Below are 14,909 nucleotides of genomic sequence, written 5' to 3' on the forward strand. Positions count from 1 at the left end.
TCAATAAATAAAAAATACATATAAAAAAGAAATATCTAACTTTGAGCCTTACCTATACCATAACATGTGATTTTGAATGATGTACATAAGCTTTCTATGCCTTTTTTTTCTCAGCTAGAAAATAGAAGTAATACCTATTTTGGTCCTTCCATATCCTAAACTACTTCATTGCATGATGTCTTAATGCTTACCCCAATAAAGGTAATTTTAAATACTTGCACTTTTAATGTGCAAGATGTTGGGAAACTTTCCAGTTACACCTTAAAATTGTCTCCTTAAAAACAACAACAAAATAAAACAACAACAAAAAGCTGATAAGACTGGTCCCATTGCCAGGAGTCAGAGGACCTGGTTCTACCCACTACGCAGCAGCTCTCAGTCCTGTCCTCCCTGGGCCTGTGGCCTCTTAAAAAGCGGGAGGGTAGTCTCCCCTTTCGCTGTCCCATACAGAATCACATTTGACTATGAAATGCGGCTGGTTTGTATAAAATGGACACCAGATTTCAAAGATAAACAGAAAAAAAAAGTAAAGTAATTTCATACTGAGCATATTTTGAAATATTTTGCGCAGCCTGGGTAACCTAAATCATTGAAATTAATTCCACCTGTTTCTTTTTGCGATTTTGACGTGACTACTTGAAAATCTAAATCACATATACAGCCCTGGGTCTTGAGGATCACTAACATCCCTCTCAGCGTTAAGACTCTGCCGGGGACACTAGGGACACGTACTTCTTACGGTTCGATTTCCTCGCATTGAGACAGAAGGATTGGCCCGGAGAGCGCGCGGTGGGGCGGGGCCCTGCGGGATGACAACGCCGGTTCCCGCTCCTGCGCTGGGAGCGGAAAGGCCCCTGGCAACGGCCCGGGGACTGCGGCCGGGCCAGCCGGGCCTCGTCTCCAGGCTCTGGACACTGGGGAGGCGGGGGCGCGCGCGGCGGCCCGACGGCCCAGCAGGCGGATCCAGGAAGCGGGTTCGTTCGTCAGCCTCACGTACAGGGAAGGAAACAGGCCCAAGGCCCGGGGCGGCCGGCACGGGCGCCTTGGCACGTCCGCAGGCTCCGAGGAGAGGTGGCGGCCGCTAAGAGGCCGGACAGCCGAGGGCGGGCCCGGGAGTCGGCCGGAGGTGGGGCGCCGGCGGGGGCCGGGCCGCGCGGGCTTCATCTGCCGGCGCACGGCCTGCTCCCGAGGGCTGAGTTCTCCGAGGCGCGCGGCGACTGTCGGCTCGAGCGGCTATGGGCCGCCTCTGGGGCTTCCTGATCGGCCTCCTGGGCGTCGTGTGGCTGCTGCGCCCGGGCCACGGCGGAGAGCAGCCCCCGGAGACGGCGGCGCAGAGGTGCTTCTGCCAGGTGAGGGGTGTGCGCGGCCGTGCCGCCCTTGCCGGGCTCCCCGACCCGTCCTACGCTCCATCCCGCGCGCCGGGGCAGGCGAAGTGCTGGGTGCGTCTTTGCATCTCTGCCCGCCGGGAATGAGCCCGCTGTGCTTGGGCTCCAGGGCCTGGGCTGAGTCCACCGCAGCTCGCCTGGGTAGGAGTGGACCGGTCTCACGCCGCAGCCTGGACCTCCGCATGCGCTCCGAGGATCTCGGCGGGATTCGGATCAGGCGTGGGGCGAGCGGCGTGGTGCACTCTGTTTGTTTTGACCGAGTTGATTTAAGCATCGTTGTTGGTCTTTCCTAGCCAGAGAGGGTGTGCACAGAACATGCGTCTTTCTAACTTCTAACTTGACCTGGAATAGCGTACGCTGTGCCTGTGCTGGGTGCCTCGCCAGCCTTTCTGGCCAGGACAGGCTTTTGTAAAGGCAGAGGGGGTGCGCTGTCAAATCTCGTTGTCAGGCATATGGATGGCGGTGTGGCTTCTCTGTGTCTAAGCCCAGTGTCTGGTGTCTTGGGGACTCGGCATCGCGGTGACTCCTTGCCCTGTGTGTTTTTATTTTCCTTAATGTCAAGAGATTCTCCTACCGTGACACCCGTACACCTGGTCTAAATTGGGCAGATAACAAATTTGATATCAAGCGTATTATGATCATTTCCTTGTGTTAGTAAGAGATGAGCAAGAAATTCAAAGAAACTTCCAGGCTTCTGGATTTACAATTTGTCGTATTTTAATGTTATTACTCTCGAAGTCACCGTTTGGTTGGCTTCCACTGATTAAAATTACATTTTATACAAAATTGAGGGTGGGCATCCAAATGCTTCCTTTTGAGTGGACTTTCCTATTCACTTACTGTCAGAGGTAACATTTTATGTGTGTAGAGGCAATGATACCATCTCATAGAGTATAGTAACACTTTAAGTATTGTGAGAGATTTTTTTCATTGCTTTAATATTCTTGGATTTTTGTTGTTTTGCTGAGTGATTTGGGTGTTGAGGTGTTATCTGGAACTGTGTGAGAGAAGTGGTAAAGAAGTTGCTGCTTTACAACTAAGGGACTGAAAAGCCCCTTACCTTCAGTGACGGGAAACAGCACATAGTCCTGAAAAGAACAAGCGTCATTTTTGTTCTGATTACAGAAATAACATAATACAAAGTTTAACCATTTAAAAAATAAGTAATGGAGAAACAAGTGATGCATCCGGTGTTGAAAGAAGATGTCCAATAGAACATTTTTAACTGTGTTCTAGAATTTAGGTAATAGAATAAAAGTACACGTTGAGCTTTTTCATCTTTCATGATCCCCCATAACCGTTGCAGTTATTTGACTAAAATAGAGGAGCTTTTAAATTTTAACATTTCTTTTCTTTTTTTTCCTGATTTATGTTTAAGCTTTTCTCCCCTTTCATAAAGTTTTGAATATTTAAATAATCTCCCAACACAAGAAGCTGTAAGACCCTGTTCTTTTTCTTTTAAAACAAGGGTGGCTGTTTTTTTTTTCAGAGTCAACTTTAGAAAATAAGAAATCGAGGGTCATGTACTAAAAAACAATTTTTAGAGAAATTTAAGATAGTCTGCGTAAATGAACTTAAGAATAGAGACCATCAATTCCAAGCCAGTAAATGAAACAAAAGGGTATGTTAATTCTGTTATGGTCAATAATGATGGGTTGAGGGTAAGGCGTGAAAGAAAGAGAAGGGGGTGTTGATGAAGCATGAAGGGAAAAACAGGGACTAGCATATGGATGTGCCCCAAAACATGAGAGAGGTAGAGAAATGGAGAAAGTAAAAGTAAGGGAGATGAATGGTGCAAAATATTCACGCAACATTTATAAACACTGTATACAGTGTTTGGAATACAGAAGTGATGTAACTACGAGTTGATGCTTCTCATTTCTCGCCCTTCCTATCTCTCTCTCTCTTGCAAAAAAAAAAAAAAAAAAAAAAAAAAAAAAAAAAAAAAAAAAAAAAAAAAAAAAAAAAAAAAAGAAGAAGAAGAGGAAGAGGAAGAATTTTAAAAATTAAAAACTTAGACCCAGTTCTTGGCACTCCAGAGTTCTGAGCCTGGTACATAATTGGTATTCTGTAAATACTAGGGAAATTACAATTCAAGCTGTGCATAAAATGCTAGCAGAAGTATATTCTTTTAATTATTCTGCTTAGTAAGCAATTATGTATTCTGGAATTGATCTTTCAGATGGTTGACAGTTTCAAATGAATCTTGAAACTTAGTTACTACATATATCTATTAGTTGACATCAAATTCTACTAAAACCATTTCACTGTAGGTTGTAAGTTCTTTTTATAAAACAGTGCTTTTGTTAGTTGCTGGAATACATGGTCAATTTTCTGGGACTTATAAATCTTTATATACAACTCCCCATTAAAAAAAGTAATTCTATTTAAAAATTATTTACACAGAAAATTGCCCCCTCCTTTGAGTGAATGTATAGTTTGTAAAAAAATCCCATAATCAGGACCTATTCTTTCTTTAAGGCAAAATAATATTTGTAGTGTTTGTTGTAATAGGTATTGAAGTAGGGCTTGAAATAAATGAAGACTTTTCAGAGTTTGTTATTTTTTTGACAATTTTATATACAATTATGTACAATTTTTATGTACAGTTTTTTGCTCCATTATGTAGAATTAGAGAAAATGACTACAAAAGCTTTAGTTCCAATTCTTAGAACCCAGGATGCATTTTAAAGAAGTAACTTCAGAAGAAATATTGAAGCTCAGATACAGAGGCAATATACCTTTTTCATTTAAATTAATTAGAAATGAGTTTGATAAAACATTTTGGCCTGACCTGTGGTGGTGCAGTAGATAAAGCATCGACTTGGAATGCTGAGTTTGCTGGTTTGAAACCCTGGGCTTGCCTGATCAAGGCACGTATGGGAGTTGGTGCTTCTTGCTCCTCCCCCCTTCTCTCTTTCTTTTCTCTAAAATGAATAAATAAGATCTTTTAAAAATTCTTAAAAAAAAAAAACAACCAGTTTGGCTCCATAGGATTTTACAATCTTAATAATATTCAGATTCAGTTTTTTGAATGCAGTAAATCTCTATCAGGCTAATGAGTGAGGAGTAGCTCAGAGAAGCCAAAATGGCTACTTTGAAAATGGATTAGTTTTTTGTGTTTTTTTTTCTGTATTTTTCTGAAGCGGGAAACGGGGAGAGACAGTCAGACAGACTTCCGCATGTGCCCGACCGGGATCCACCCGGCCCGCCCACCAGGGGGCAACGCTCTGCCCACCAGGGGGCGATGCTCTGCCCCTCCGGGGTGTCGCTCTGTTGCGACCAGAGCCACTCTAGCGCCTGGGGCAGAGGCCAAGGAGCCATCCCCAGCGCTTGGGCCATCTTTGCTCCAGTGGAGCCTCGGCTGCGGCTGCGGGAGGGGAAGAGAGAGACAGAGAGGAAGGAGAGGGGGAGGGGTGGAGAAGCAGATGGGCGCTTCTCCTGTGTGCCCTGGCCGGGAATCGAACCCGGGACTTCTGCACGCCAGGCCGACGCTCTACCACTGAGCCAATCAGCCAGGGCAAAAATAGATTAGTTTTTGTTTGGAGTGCATTGTAGATACACCCTGCATACATGAATTTTAGTAAATTTACCTGTCTAATATCTTGTTTATGTCAATTTTAAAAATAGCTTTAATTTGTTAGTCAGAGTGGCTGGGTCATGGAAGAGACACTTGATAATATGTTGGGTGGTGGGTGGAAATAAGCCCAGGATTAAAACTGAATCAGAGGAATCTTTGAAACAGGTTATACTGGAGAGCTGTCCATTGACTCTGAGTACTTGCTACATTCCAGGCTTTTCTGAACAAACTGTGGAGAACAAAATATGTTTCAAGTTGGTTGATATACTTTGGATCATTAAACAACAATTTTAAGTTTTAGAAACACCAAGCAAAAATAACTCTTAACATTCATTCCATGTCTTTAGAGTGGTACCAGCCACCCAGTATAGAATCTTTGCTGTTTTCATGTTTCCATTTAACAAGAGTTGTCCCAGTCTACTCTGTCAATGAATGAATACTTATGTTTTTTGTTATGGCCACAAAACAATAACATTAAATGCAACTTAAGTTCTTTGCCAAATAAAGTGCACTTTGAGCACATTTAAAAAAATATTTCATAGCCCTGGCTGTATAGCTTGGTTGGTTGGAGCATTGTCCCAGAGTACGGAGGTTGCCAGTTCGATTCCCAGGTCAGGGCACATACAGGAGCAGCTTGATGTTTCTGTCTCTCCCTGTCTCTCTCTCTCTCTCACTCTCTCTCTCAAAAAAAAAAAAAAAAAGGATTTCATATTTATATGACAGTGAGGAATATATTCTTATAGTGCTTTGGGGAGAAAATGATGATCTGTGGTAGGACTAGAGGTTGTTGGTACACAAGGAAACTATTCAGAAAGTGTTTTTGTTTTGTCATTCATCACATACCAAAGGATACCTCTAACTAGAGAACAGTGAACAAGAGTTCAGTGTTATTTTCTTTTCTTTTGCCTTTTATACAGCATTTTGGTGTTTGGTCCAAAGCAGTCAGAATCAATGGAGAAAGCATTTGAGGGTCCTTCTACAGCTGACTTGGTTCTCTAGTTCTATGTTCCATATAAGATTTTTGGGGCCCTGGCTGGTTGGCTCAGCGGTACAGCATCAGCCTGGCGTGCGGGGGACCCGGGTTCGATTCCCGGCCAGGGCACACAGGAGAGGCGCCCATTTGCTTCTCCACCCCCCCCCCTCCTCCTTCCTCTCTGTCTTTCTCTTCCCCTCCCTCAGCGAGGCTCCATTGGAGCAAAGATGGCCCAGGCGCTGGGGATGGCTCCTTGGCCTCTGCCCCAGGCGCTAGAGTGGCTCTGGTCAAGGCAGAGCGATGCCCTGAAGGGGCAGAGCATCGCCTCCTGGTGGGCGCGCCGGGTGGATCCCGGTTGGGCGCATGCGGGAGTCTGTCTGACTGTCTCTCCCCGTTTCCAGCTTCAGAAAAATACACACACAAAAAAAGATTTTTGGAAAATTTTAACTGCAAACTTGGTCTTTTTACTTTATTTTATTAAAAACATGTAGGTTGCTTTGGGGAATAGTAAAGTTCTTTTCACTGGAAACACTTAAGCAGTGGTAAGGTAATAATGATAACAGTCAGTCCTGTTCCCTTGTGTGGTTATCAATTCCCCTTACACACACAAAGTCCTCAGTTCCAAGCCAGGCAGAGATAATGATTAACATGTTCTGGGCATTTTGCTTTGTCATTTTATTTTTAAAAGATTTTTTTTTTTTTTAAGCAAGAGAGACAGAGACAGAAAATCAGAGAAAGGGACAGATAGGGACAGACAGACAGGAAGGGAGAGATGAGGAGCATCAACTCATAGTTGTGGCACCTTAGTTGTTCACTGATTGCTTTCTTATATGTGCCTTGACCAGGGGAGCTACAGCAGAGTGAGGGACCCCTAGCTTGCTCAAGGCAGCGACCTTGGGCCCAACCCTGTAACCTTGGGCTTCAAGCCAGCAACCCTTTGGCTCAAGCCAGTGACCATGAGTCATGTCTATGATCCCATGCTCAAGCCAGCCATCCCGTGCTCTAGCTGACGACCTTGGGGTTTTGAACTTGGGTCCTCTGTGTCCCAGGCTGATGCTCTATTCACTGTGCCACCACCTTATCAGTCTTTAAAGATTTTATTTTATTGATTTTTAAAAATATTTATTGATTTTAGAGAGAGGAGAGAGGGAGAGAAAGGGGGAAAGAACAGGAAGAATCAACTCATAGTGGTTGCTTCACCTATGTGCCTTCACCAGGCAAGCCCTGGGTTTCAAACCGGTGACCTCAGCATTCCAGGTGCACACTTGATCCACTGCACCACGACAGGTCAGGAAGGTTTTATTTATTAATTTTAGAGAGGGAGAGAGAGAGGGTGTGGGGGAGCGAGAAGCATCAACTCATAGTTGCTTCACTTTAGTTGTTCATTGATTGCTTCTCTTATGGGCCTTGACCAAGCAAGCCCTGGGTTTTCAGCTACCTACCTCAGTGTTCTAGGTCGAACCTCTATCTACTGTGCCACCACAGGCCAGGCTTATTTTATTATGATATCAGATGGGAAGTATCATTATTTCTATTTTGTATTCAGATAGGAGGCCCAGACAGGTTAAAAAATGTAAGTGAGGTCATTGTAAATCGGCTGGGATTCAACCCTGACTCCAGAGCCTGCATGCTAACCATTGTTATGCACTGCTTCCTCCTGGAAGGTGTGTAGAACAGGGCTGCTGGGCTGCTCGGGAGGCTGCAATAGCAGGCCTTCAAAGGTTTTCCAGTTCTTAAGAAGAGTAGGACTTTAAAACTGGGTGATATTATGTCAGGCCTACACTGGCTCTCATGTCTGCCATTCAGAGCCTTTTAATCACTATCAATTTGGGCCCTTGTCCATGGCTGAGTTCACCTGAAGCCTAGAGCAGTAGGCTTCAAATTGTAACATGCATCCATCACTTTGTGTATGTGTTTGTGTATATGTGTGTGTGTGTGGGGGCAGGGGGTTCAGATTTCTATGGTATGGCCAGGTTTCTGTTTCGCTTTGGGAGACCGGTTGTTATTTTAAGCAGGTTTAGTACATTTTGAACTACAGCATCAAGTCATTCTTGTTATCGGCTGGCACCTGCCCTTCGGTTTTAGTTTAGGTAACAGGACTTTTCTTTGTTCCCAACATTTTGCCCTGGGTCTATGAACTGGTTTTCTACTTTAGTCTTTTCCTGATACTTTCAGTAACATGCCTGGTTCTCTAGTTGCTCGAACTGGGCCTGGTATTATACCTGCCATATTTCCCTCCCAGGTTTCAGCTTCTGCTGCCTGTTTGCAAGCTTGTCCAAACAGCTGCCTTGGATTTCCAAATACCTTCCCGTGTCGCCCCTGCTTGGTCCTCTCTGCCACTTTAGCTGCCCTGCTACCTGTTGTTGCAGTTGGGGATACCTCCTACTCAGTTTCTAAGGTTAGGGGCAGAAGATCTTAAAGTCTACCATTGTCCTGCCTCTTCTCCTTTTGAGGTCTCTAGGCTCTAAGACGCCTTTGCTCTGGATGTATCTTACATTCCTGTCTGGTGTGGCGCTTCTTAGAGCTTCCTCTGTGATTAGGATGCCGGTGGGTAGATTGTTGGATGCAAAGTGTTGTTATCTCTGCTGCTTGCTCCCGTTGCTGTGAGTGCACTCCTGCCACTTGAGTGGGTGTGGTCCGGGGCACCACAGGTGACATGGTAGTACAAAAGCATAATTAGACAGCACAGTGCTGGTGTCCAGTGAGGATGACAGCGGACAGCATTCATTCGTTCACCCACCCATTCCACAAATAGTTATCATCTACTGTGTGCTTTCTAGAAGTACAGTAGTACTAAGCTCATACAAAGAACAACAAACATGATTCCTCTCTCAAGGATTTTAAATTCTGGTAGGTGGGAGTGAAGTAGATAAATTGGACACAGTGCGGTGATCCCCACACAGGAGGATGTGGACTGTCATGGGAGCATGAGAGTTAGCCCAGCAGGGGTTGAGAGATACCCGAGGGCCAGCTTCCCAAAAGAGGCACTGCCTGAGCTTGAGTGTTGAAGACAGATGTTTGCCTTAAAAATGAATGGCCTAGGAGGAAAAATGGATTGCTTCAAACGCTTTCTCAAGTTTTTCGTGTGTTTGTTTGTTTGTTTTGTGACTTACGTTTCTGTTTAGCATGTGTCCCTTTGGCCTTTGCAGTCTATGTGCCAGTTATTCTTTGTACAACATTTAGGGGAGAAGTTGCAGCTATTCAGCTGTTTTATGTCCTTAGAATTTCTGCTTTTTAAATATTTATTTATTTATTGTGTGTGTGAGAAAGAGACAGAAAGGGAGAGAGATGATCAGCATCAACTCGTATTTGCATCACTTTAGTTGTTTCATTGATTGCTTCTCATATGTGCCTTGATGGGGGTAGGGGACTGTGACCCCTTATTCAAGCCAGTGACCTTGGGCTTCAAGCCAGCGACCTAGGGCTTCAAGTCAGTGACCTTTGGGCTCAAGCCAGCAACCACGGGATCATGTTGATAACACTCACGTTCAAGCTAGCACCCTGTGCGCATGCTGGTGAGTCTGTGCTCAAGCTGGAGACCTCCCGGGTTTCAAACCTGGATGTCAGCATCCCAGGTCGACATTCTATCCACTGCACTGCCACTGGTCAGGTAGAAGTTTTGCTTTAAGACTCATAAGAAAGAGGTGTGAAAAACTAAATCGTTTAGGTTAGCAGCACCTCTGTTTTGTTGGTATCAATTTATGACTCTGGGATTATAATATACTCAGAGAACTTTTAATAGGAAACAAGGATATGTTTGCATATGAAATGCAAATAGTTATTACAGTGACAAATATGTAGATCATTTTCTAGAAACTGAGCTAGTCTAAAACAAATAAGACTAGGCAAATTGGTAAAAAAAAAATCTTAACTCTTGAATATTGCTGTCATTATCCAAAGTATTCTTATGTCTTAGGCGAAAAATTTTTATTACTGCTTTGTGATGTTCTAAAATGAAAAGTTAGTATGGAATTTTTTTATTCAGTGAGAGGAGGGGAGGCAGAGAGACAAGACTCCTGCATGTGCCCGACTGGGATCCACCCGGCAAGCCCATCTGGGGCCATTGCTCAGTTGCAACCACAGCCATTTTTTAGTGCCTGAGGCGGAGGCCATGGAGACATTCTCAGCGCCTGAGGCCAACTCACTTGAGCCAATTGAGCCATGGCTGCAGGAGGTGAGGGTAAAGAGAGAGAGAGAGAGAGAGAAAATGGGAGGGGTGGAGAAGCAGATGGTTGCTTCTCCTGTGTGCCCTGATGCTCTACCACTGAGCCAAATGGCCAGGGCAGTATAGACTTTTATAGATAACAAAAGATAAACATCTAAATTCAGTATTCAATAAAGTATTGTTTATTTGCTTCCTTACCATCAGATTAAAAATTTTTGTTGTTGATGTTTCCCTAAAATATAGTCAAAAGTGGTTTATAATGCAAATATTCAGACCAAAGTATGATAAGGATCTCTTTTCTACATCATGCTGTATATTAAAATTTTTTTCTAGTTACTTTTGAAAAATCATGATGTATTTGTTACTTCCTTAAAGCAATGTTTTGTTAATTCTGTTAGATGTTTGCCTAGCCCCAAGTATACATCTAAGAATTTTAGTTTCACGTATGATATTGCTGTCTGACTATAATATCCTAGTATAAGTACATTTAATAGTTTGATTTAGTAAATACAGTGAAGACATCAGTTGTAAACATTTGAAGACCAAGATTGGCTTTGTGGGCAATTTGCTGTCTCAGTGTTGCTAATGATAAATAATTTCTAAGCACCATTTCAAACCTACTAAAATTATCATGGCCCAGTATTTGAGGGTTGTTAGATCCTTATAATAAATTATTGTGTGTCTTACACATTTGCACCCATCTCGTCTCTGATCCTACACATCCTGTGGGAAATTAAAATAAAGGAAAGACAGAGACAACTGAATTATAAGGATATCGAGTCTCAGGAAAGCCAAGGGTGGACATGCAGCTGTGCTTCAGTAAAGGTGGGCAGAAGTGGGGAAAACCCTTGGGAGTCCAGGTAGCATATGTGTTCTATTTCCTATCTCTGCTTCTTTGTGTATCTTTTAAAATCTTCCCTTTCTCTGCTAACTGGTCATGTGCTCCTCAGCTCCATCCATATGATGGAACATGGTCTGAGTTTAACTTGTTTACTGGTCTAGCCACCAGGAGCGACTCTCTGAGTCTCAATTCCAGAATCCTGGAGAAGGGACTGTGACCTGGTTTGGGTCAGATGCCCACCGCCTGGCAGGCCTGGCGAACAGGGTTACAAAGTAGTTACAGGGGTCAATTCTTTGGGTGTGTGTGTTGTTATGAGCTCAGTACACCCTACAAAATATATCCACTGCATTCCTCTAGATCTATGGTAAAAGGAATAGCAGTAATATTACTAGATTATCCTACCCTATCTCAGAAGATTATGGGGGGGAGGGAGGTTAAAGGTTGGTTGAGTAGAGGGCTTTCATCAAAACCATGTGAGGAAAAAGAACTCTGCTGCATCTAAGACGTTGTGATTTAATGTCTCATTTTCTTTGTAACAGGTTACTGGTTACTTGGACGATTGTACCTGTGATGTTGAAACCATTGATAAATTTAATAACTACAAGCTTTTCCCAAGACTACAAAAGCTTCTTGAAAGCGACTACTTTAGATACTACAAGGTATTTTTAATTTTTTGTATAAGAATACTTAAAGTTTAAATGGATTGCTTACATTTCTTAGGCATTGCTAAGCTTCAGTTGTGGTTATTGTTTGAAATTAATTGAGTCTGTATTAGGGATATTCATTGCATAAGAGTGAACCATGTGGTTCTGAGATTACCCATTGTATAATTCTAATTTTAAAAACTTAGTTTTGCACTCAAGAGTTAGAAACTAGTTGGTCAAACTGAAGTCAAAACAGAAACTATTATATGTATTGTTATCAAGATCATGAGTTCATAATTTTCTTAAGCATCAGATTTATTCCAATTAATTAATATAATTTTTTTTTGAGAAGCATAACTTTACTTTGACTTGTATTATTTTAAGAAGTCTTGCCTGACCAGGAGGTGGCACAGTGGATAGAGCATCAGACTGGGACATGGAGGACCCAGGTTCGAAATCCCGAGGTCACCGGCTTGAGCATGGACTCATCCAGCTTGAGCACGAGCTTACCAGCTTGAGTGTGGGGCCACTGGCTTGAGCATGGGATCTTAGATATGACCTCATGGTCGCTGGCTTGAGCCCGGGTTCACTCACTCTGCTGTAGCCCCTCTGGTCAAGGCACATATGAGAAAGCAATCAATGAACAACTAAGGAGCTGCAGCGAAGAATTGATGCTTCTCATCTCTTTCTCTCTCCCTTCCTTGTCTATCCCTATCTTCCCTCTCTCTGTCTCTGTCTCTCTCTCTCTCTCTGTCACAAAAAAACACCCCAAAACATCTCTTGTCATATTTTATCTTGAGATACGTAATGAAAGAATTTAGGCAACCTGATAATTATGTTGTTACAGTCTGAGTTCACAGTTGTCTAACTGTTCGGCCATGGTAACTATTACTTGCTTTAAAAGAATATGAGTTGAGCAGTGGTGATCTGAGCTACTTTGGCTCCTAGTTTGCCATCTGTTATGGATTTGTTTAGTAACAGCCTGTGTCTTCCTAACCAAGTATATGAATTTACTGATAAAAGAAAGAAACAGTAACTACAGCCGATAACACAATCAAGTTATAGCATCACAATTCAACATCTGTCAGATATAAACTTTTTCTATTTTTAGAGATTATTTTTAAACTTTTTCTATTATTACTTTACAGGTAAACCTGAAGAGGCCGTGTCCTTTCTGGAATGATATCAACCATTGTGGAAGAAGGGACTGTGCTGTCAAGCCTTGTCAATCTGTAAGAACCATGTATCTATTTAAACACTCTGACTTTTTTTCCCAGATAATTAGGACTTTTTTAAAGGGGCCAATATAACTGAAATAATATTTTAATCCCTAGGCAAAATATGTATAACTTACATATTTTAAAAGCGTAAACTTACCAATATAAAACATATGTTGAATTATACCACCTTCCTAATAGTAGAATTAAAATCTTGTGGTTAGTGTAATCCTTTTACTTATTAGTGAGATTAGTACAAACAGTCCCCAACTTAATTAGTAGTTCAGTTTATGGCTTTTCAGCTTTACAATGGTGTGAAAGCTATGTGCATTCAGTAGAAACTGTAATTTGAATTTTGATCATTTTCTGGGCTAGTGATATGTAGTATGATACTCTCGCGTGATGAGGGGCAGTGGCAGCGAGGTGATTTTGCCCAACCTTAGGTGAATGTCCGTGTTCTGAGCACATTTAAGGTAGGGCAGGCTGAGCTATGATGTTTGGTAGGTTAAGTGTATTAAATTCACTTTTGATGTACCATATTTTCATATATAGCATCTGTTCTTTTTGCCTGATATTTGTTTTTCTTCTTATATTTTACCTGAACAAAATTATGTTTATAGTATAATAAAATGAAATTAAGATATTTTAAAAATCCCTCTCCTTTTTTTGTGGGTGTATTGTTTTCCTTGCATTTCCTGGGGTGGTGAGGGGTTGGACAACATACCTGGATTTATGTAGGCTTTCTCGGAGCATTACAGTTTGAAGTATTTCACTCTGAAAGCAGAGAATTTTACACTTTTCAATGGAGGCTTTTTTTCTTTAAAAAAGACAGAGAGAGACAGAGAGAGTCAGAGAGAGGGACAGACAGGAAGTGAGAGAGATGAGAAACATCAATTCTTCATTGTGGCTCCTTAGTTGTTCATTGATTGCTTTCTCATATGTGCCTTGATGTGGGGGGCTACAGCAGAACAAGTGACCCCTTGCTCAAACCAGAGACCTTGGGCTCAAGCTGGTGAGCCTTGCTCAAACCAGATAAGCCTGCGCTCAAGCTGGCAACCTTGGGGTCTCAAACCTGGGTCCTCCGTGTCCCAGTCCTATGCTCTATCCACTGTGCCACCGCCTGGTCAGGCTAAAAAATATATATATATTTTTTATTTTTTGTGGTAAAATATACAAAACATAAAATTACCATTTCCACTATTTTTAAATGTCTGACTCATTGGCATTAAGTACTTACATTGTTGTACAACCATCACCATCCTCCATCTCCAGCTCTTCTTTATTCTCCAAAACTAAAACGCCGTGTGCATTAAACAATACTTTGTATTCCTCCATCTCTCTAGTCCCTGACAAACACTGTTCTGCTTTCTTTCTCTACGAATTTGACCATTGTAGGTTCTTCGTATAAGTGGAGTCATTAGAATATTTGTCCTCTTGTGTCTGGCTTATTTCACTTAGCGTAATGTTTTCAAGGTTTATCCACATTGTGCCATGTATTAAGATTTTAGGCCTTTTTTAAGTCTGAGTAATATTCCACTGTGTGAGTGCTTATTCAGCTGTTGATCGACTTTTGGGTTGTTTCTACCTCATAGCTAATATGAATAACGCTGCTGTGAATGTGGGTGTTCAAATGTCTGTTTGAGTCTCTACTTTCAGTGTTTTTGGATATATACCCAGATGTAAAATTGCTGGGTCATTTAGTAATTCTGTGTTTAATTTTTTGAGGAATACCATGCTGTGTTCCACAATGGCTGATCCATTTTACATTCTTACCAGCGATGCACAGGGTTTCAATTTCTCTACCTCCTCTCGAACACTTGTTTTCTTCTGTTTTTTGATAATAGTCATCCTAATGAGTGTGAAGTAGTAGTGTTGTTTTGAGCAGTTTATTTTTAGTATGTAAATATTGCTAGCATGTGGAATTAAGATAAATACAAAATATTATAAAAATAATATAATATTATTTTGTGGGGAGCATGACCAGTGGTGGCGCAGGGGATAGAGCATCAACCTGAGACACTGAGGTCCCAGGTTCAAAACCCCAAGGTTGCCAGCTTGAGTGTGGGGTCGCCGGCTTGAGCTTGGGATCATGTGATCCCAAGGG

The 14,909-nt window shown here is 42.3% G+C and overlaps 1 protein-coding gene across 2 annotated transcripts in view; it reads left to right on the plus strand.

Moving 5' to 3' along the window:
- Positions 1-1,216: 1,216 nt before the first annotated feature.
- ERO1A (endoplasmic reticulum oxidoreductase 1 alpha) overlaps positions 1,217-14,909 on the plus strand; it is a 48,907-nt gene continuing 35,214 nt past the window's right edge. For both annotated transcript variants that reach the window (XM_066343036.1, XM_066343037.1), the window contains exons 1-3: positions 1,217-1,349; positions 11,484-11,603; positions 12,737-12,820. In XM_066343036.1, coding sequence (XP_066199133.1) covers positions 1,236-1,349; positions 11,484-11,603; positions 12,737-12,820 — 318 coding nt within the window. In that variant the 5' untranslated portion in view covers positions 1,217-1,235. The remainder of the gene's footprint in view (positions 1,350-11,483; positions 11,604-12,736; positions 12,821-14,909) is intronic.

This window comes from Saccopteryx leptura, chromosome 6 (assembly GCF_036850995.1).
Source record: "Saccopteryx leptura isolate mSacLep1 chromosome 6, mSacLep1_pri_phased_curated, whole genome shotgun sequence".
NCBI lineage: Eukaryota > Metazoa > Chordata > Mammalia > Chiroptera > Emballonuridae > Saccopteryx > Saccopteryx leptura.